Source organism: Miscanthus floridulus, chromosome 16, assembly GCF_019320115.1.
Source record: "Miscanthus floridulus cultivar M001 chromosome 16, ASM1932011v1, whole genome shotgun sequence".
NCBI lineage: Eukaryota > Viridiplantae > Streptophyta > Magnoliopsida > Poales > Poaceae > Miscanthus > Miscanthus floridulus.
This window is the reverse complement of record NC_089595.1, coordinates 111,758,275-111,763,636: the sequence shown is the minus strand read 5'-3', so window position 1 is coordinate 111,763,636 and position 5,362 is coordinate 111,758,275. Positions and strand designations below refer to the sequence as shown.

The window sequence follows — 5,362 nt, the reverse complement described above, 5'->3', positions numbered from 1 at the left end:
AAGGGTGGGGCAGGGGTTCGGGGGTTTTCTGGGCCTACGTGAAAAGATCTTCTTCTTAATACAATGCCTGAGGATGATCATACCCTCACAGGTCCAATTTTTTATGCTAGACGTTATACACTCAACTCTTAGCTAGGAGTGAGAACTCGATGAATTTTACCATGAGGGCACGTGCGGTGTACCAAAACGCATGCATGCCTACACCTCCTTTCGCCTACCTCGATAGTTTATTATTTATAACAATATAACAAAACTATATGCCATTTTTTAAAAAAAAATACAAACTATTAGCTCCTTTTGCCCATTGAAAAGGGCAATAAATTAGGCTCCTGGTGTTTTAAAAGTACTGTTCACCTAAACAGCTATTTAGCCCGTTTAAACACAGTATAAACGCTTCACAGTGGTACGTTGTTTCCGTTTAACCCGTTTAATTAGCCCTTTGGTTCGTTTAATGAACTGTTTTGCTCGAATAATGGCTAAATGGCAGGTGACCGATTGTTTACCGTTTAGCGTTTAGAAAAATATTATTTAAAAGTCGCTCTTTAGAAACACAAGAAGGTGAACCATATAGTTATAGTTGTTACAACTTATCACCCTAGATGATTTTTATATTCACCAGCCTTTAATAAAAGTACTAATAGAGGGTCAAAGGGCGAGAAATCCGGGTGTCGCCTTAGTTGGGCAGGGAAGTCTCCAGTTGTGTCTGTAATGATGATTAGGTTTGTCTTCTCACCCTCGAGAAATCATCCATGGGAAGGCGATTTATATTGCTATATATATAAAGGGTTTGAGTGGTCTATACTGTATGAGCTTATTTTTATATTATAAATTTTTATAAAACTGGCATAATTTTTTTTCTATATTTTAAAAATAGTAATAGTTTAATTCATTTTCTTGTTTTTTAAACAAAAACTGTCACTCGTCCCGGCAGTCCGGTGTCACTACTAGTTCGCCAAGCTCCGAAATACCACAAACACCCCCAATCCCACCCCGAATCGGGCGAAAGTCAAGACGCCAACCTCCCCTCTCCCCGTCCTCCATCCATGGGCGAGCAATCCCTCTCCCAGCCCAAGCCCCAGCCTCTCTCCCCGCCCCCGTCGCCTCCCGCCTCCGCCGCGTCGCCGGCCCCGGCCCCGGCCTCCGCATCTGCCTCTGTCGCCTCCACCTCCCGCACCACCAGAGCCGCGGCCTCGCGCCCCAAGAAGGAGGCGAACCCATCGCCAGACCCCAACCCGGCCAAGAAGCCCCGCCTGACGTTCTCGATCCCGGGCCGGCCGGGCCGGCCCCTGTCCGCGGTCGGCGAGGTGGGCGTGGCCATCAGCCACCTGCGCGCCGCGGACCCCGCCCTCGCCGCCGTCATCGACGCGCACGAGCCCCCCGTGTTCCAGTGCCCGCACCGCCCGTTCCACTCCCTCGTCCGATCCATCCTGTACCAGCAGCTCGCCTTCAAGGCCGCCGCTTCCGTCTACTCTCGGTTCCTCTCGCTCCTCGGCGGCGAGGCCGGCGTGGCCCCCGACGCCGTCCTCGCGCTCACCCCGCACCAGCTGCGCCAGATCGGGGTCTCCCCACGCAAGGCGTCCTACCTCCACGACCTCGCCCGCAAGTATGCCGACGGGATCCTCTCCGACTCCGCCATCGTCAACATGGACGACCGATCCCTCGCCGCCATGCTCACCATGGTCAAGGGCATCGGCGCCTGGAGCGTCCACATGTTCATGATCTTCTCCCTCGCGCGCCCCGACGTACTCCCTTCCGCGGACCTCGGCGTGCGCAAGGGCGTGCAGATGCTCTACGCCCTCGAAGACGTGCCTCGCCCCTCGCAGATGGACAAGCTGTGCGAGCGGTGGCGTCCCTACCGCTCGGTTGGGGCTTGGTACATGTGGCGGCTTATTGAGTCCAAGGTGCCCCAGCCGGCGCCGGCCATCCCTGTCGGATCACTTGCACTCCCTTCGCCGGACGGCCAGATTACGCTACAGCAGCAGCAACAGCAGCAGCAGACAGTCATCCAAATGATCGACCCCCTTCAGATGCTCCCAGGGATGGGGTGAATTCGGTATCACTTCAAGTCATTAGTTACTCTGTCTTAGATCAATGGTTACTCTGCACAGCTGATAGTCAGCTACGCACATTGTTGTTCTGGAATGGAACGGCAGGAGGGTTGCATTGGACATGAAATGAGTTCTTTGGTCTCAGCTTATTAAGTTGTCAATTTGGTTTGTGTTGTTTATCTTGTCAAGAGTCTGTGAAGATCATGGTTGGCTGTTGTTTACATTGTAAAATTCACCTAGCAGTATTTTAGAACCTCCTGGAATTGTTCCATGCTTGTATTCACCTGTAATAAAATGATTAAGAGCATGCTTAACACAAGAACCCTTCTGTTTTTAAGCATGGAATTGTTCCATGCTTAACAGTAGACCCATCTGACCAAAAATGAGCTCCTCGCATTTGCTCATGACTTTTGGTTTTAGAAACTAAAAGCATCGGCTATGAAAAGACATAGATTCTGATTATTACGTTTGGACTTTTTAAGCTTGCATATTCATCTGTTTGATACAACACCGGTAAAATAGGTTCTTCCAAAATTCATTTACGTAGAACTTTTTGTGGTTTATTGCGTTTTAATATTCTGTCACACGTGCACTTACTTTTGGCGAACACTCATTTTAAGGAATGTTACAAGAGCTCCTCTGTAACACCCTCGGTGTTATGCCTTAAACAAACTACTAAATCATATTATGGGCACTATGTTTATATAATAATGCATGTGATAGAAGGTGTTGATAAATTTCTTGTAGTCTAAAATGACCAATAAAAATGTTAAATAGAAATTTATTCAATAGCTCATGTATATTAAGTAGGGTTGAAAATCAATTTTTATTAAGCAAAAATACTATAGAACATGTGTGTGATACTTAAATAAAGTTCGAAGTACAAACTTTGTAGATGACAATGCAACTCTTGCTGTAGAAAAATAATATGACTAGGTAGTATTTCTAATGGCTTGGAAATAAAACTTGAAGTCAAATTCAGCTCAAGACTTAAAGAAATTTTAAGTTTGAAAGCAGTGTGACAATGCTATGTTGGTGAATTAATTCTGAAAAATCTAGCTAAAGGTCAATGCTGTGTTTTTGCTCCTTATGGTAGACTGATGTACCCTCGTTAGCATGATCGAGGTAGTTTAGCTTCAACTATGTTAGGTTAGTTTTCAGACACCCTTTAAAATTTGTGCTTAGCACGTGTCTGGCCGTCCGGCCGGGAGTGCTTGGTCACCGCGTTCGGTGCGCGCCGTGGCTACCTCTGGCCGTGCGCGTGCGTGGACAGGCTGATGGTGGCCGCCCTCGGCCTTGCTACGGGGTGGCCGTGGCTTGGCCACCTTCAGTTGCGACGCCTGCTGCTGGCCGATGGCCTCGGCACCCGCCCCTCGGCCGCCGCTGCCGCCCTGCTGCGCGGCTGCCCCACCCGTTGTCCTCCTTGTCTCGACTCACCCGGCTGCTGTAGCATTTGTTCCTAGCCGCACAACCCACCTACCAAGCCCGAGCTCGATGTTGTACGTAGTCTACTGCATTGCGACACAGTGCTGCTGCGTGCGCGTGGCCGCACGCGGGCACACCTTCAATGGCTCCCTCCAAGCGCTAACCGACGCGTCGCCTGTCCCTCGCTCGTGCGGTCCTATCCCCGCGCCGTCATGCCTCATCGGGTTGTGGGCGGGCCACCTCTGCCGGGGCCGCTTTCCGTGATGTGGCGGCGGCAGTGCACCACTCTCCTCTCCCCTTCTTAATCACCAACTCAAGCCCTCCCAGTCCAAATCCTCGCACCGGTGGGTAGATTAGCAAGTTAGCTAGGTGTCACATTCTCATCGAGCCCAGCCTTGGTCTGTTAGTGGTCAATTTCGGTTTCTTCTCGCCGTCGGTCATGTGCGCCGCCGTGACCAGAGGGTTGGGGGTAAGGCCCGTAGGAGTGGTAACAGTTCAATTGCTCGTAACCCTGAACTCGCCTTGACTCCTTCTATTTAGTGCCGCACTATTTTGGCCAGGGAACTCGTCGGCGATGTGGTGACGCGTCGGTGTTCGGTTCGGGGCATCGCCATCGTGCCTGGGCGCACGTGGCTAGACCACCTTAGCTTTTCCTTGCCTCAACCGTCACCACAACACGAATTCCGGTGAGCTACTGGTGCTTATCCACTATCTCTACCACCCCGATAGAATCTTAGGTCACCGAAACAGTCGCGCCGTCGCCGCAGATAGCCGCTCACCGCTGCAACCCGTGACAGTGTGCCCCCGAGTCCTGAACCGCCATCCATCCTTACGCGTTTAGCTGTAGATGGTGGTCGGCCCTTTAGTTCTGTCATAGTGAGCCTAGTTTGCCCGGCGTAACCTTCTTATGTCGTCGGTCGCCGTAGCGGCACGCGCGGGGTTTCCAGAGACCTCCCCGTGGTAAAGGTGAAAACATCCAAGGGTCTGGTTGAAAGATTACAGACGGTAGGAATAGTGCGCATAGTAGTCGTATTAATCTCTGAAAGCTCGAGGGCTTTTTTGCAAAATAGCCAACGCGCGTGGGCGCCCCTGGCCTTGGGCCATACTGGGCCGCCGCGACGCGCTGGGCTGCCGGGCCAGAAGGGGTTGCTGCCGGCCCTTTCTTTTTTCTAATGCATTTTCTAATTTAATTTCTAAGGCAAACTTGTAAATACAATGTAAATTTATGTAGTTGGCCAAAAATTGTGAAACTAATTTTGTTAGGTTTGTAAAATCATGATCTACCTGCTAGTATATTTTATTCACATAGTTTTATAATATTTTTAGGAGTTATCTAATTAATTTGAGATGCTTAATATTGTAAAATCTAAACTTGTAGGAATTTTTATGATAAATTGGTAATAGTGTTGGCTCTGAAACTTTCACAATAAATTTGTAACATTATTTGGTGCTCACTATAAATTTTGTAGCTCCATAATCATTAGTTCGCTAGGGTAGCTAAATGAGCCCTAATTCCAAAATATTATTTAATCAATAAAATGCCGAATCACCTTGGGATTTTAGAACTAAAATATTTTTCCGGAGGCGAAGTCGTACTTGACGACGTGGATACGTAGACTACTACGTTAGTCATTAAAGCTAGCTCATTAGTTTGCGGAGCGTAATCGTATTTTAGAGTTATAGTTGCCGTTGATTATTTACGTCTCTACGTTGCATCCACGTATATCATAATAGGAACAACAGTAGATCATGGAGTCGACCGAAGTAGCGGAAAAGATGGTGCCTTGATGATCGTGTTGCCCAATAGAATGCTAATCCTTAGTTATATCTTGCCCAGGCAAGCCTCGGTGCATAACCCCTATTATTCTACACTTTATTTTATGCTTGTG

At 48.8% G+C, this 5,362-nt stretch overlaps 1 protein-coding gene across 1 annotated transcript; it reads left to right on the top strand.

Moving 5' to 3' along the window:
* Positions 1-990: 990 nt before the first annotated feature.
* On the top strand, positions 991-2,385 carry LOC136513080 (uncharacterized). The gene has a single exon (XM_066507074.1). It carries the CDS (start codon positions 1,044-1,046, stop codon positions 2,046-2,048), a length of 1,005 nt encoding a protein of 334 aa, XP_066363171.1. The 5' UTR covers positions 991-1,043; the 3' UTR covers positions 2,049-2,385.
* The last annotated feature ends 2,977 nt before the right edge of the window (positions 2,386-5,362 follow it).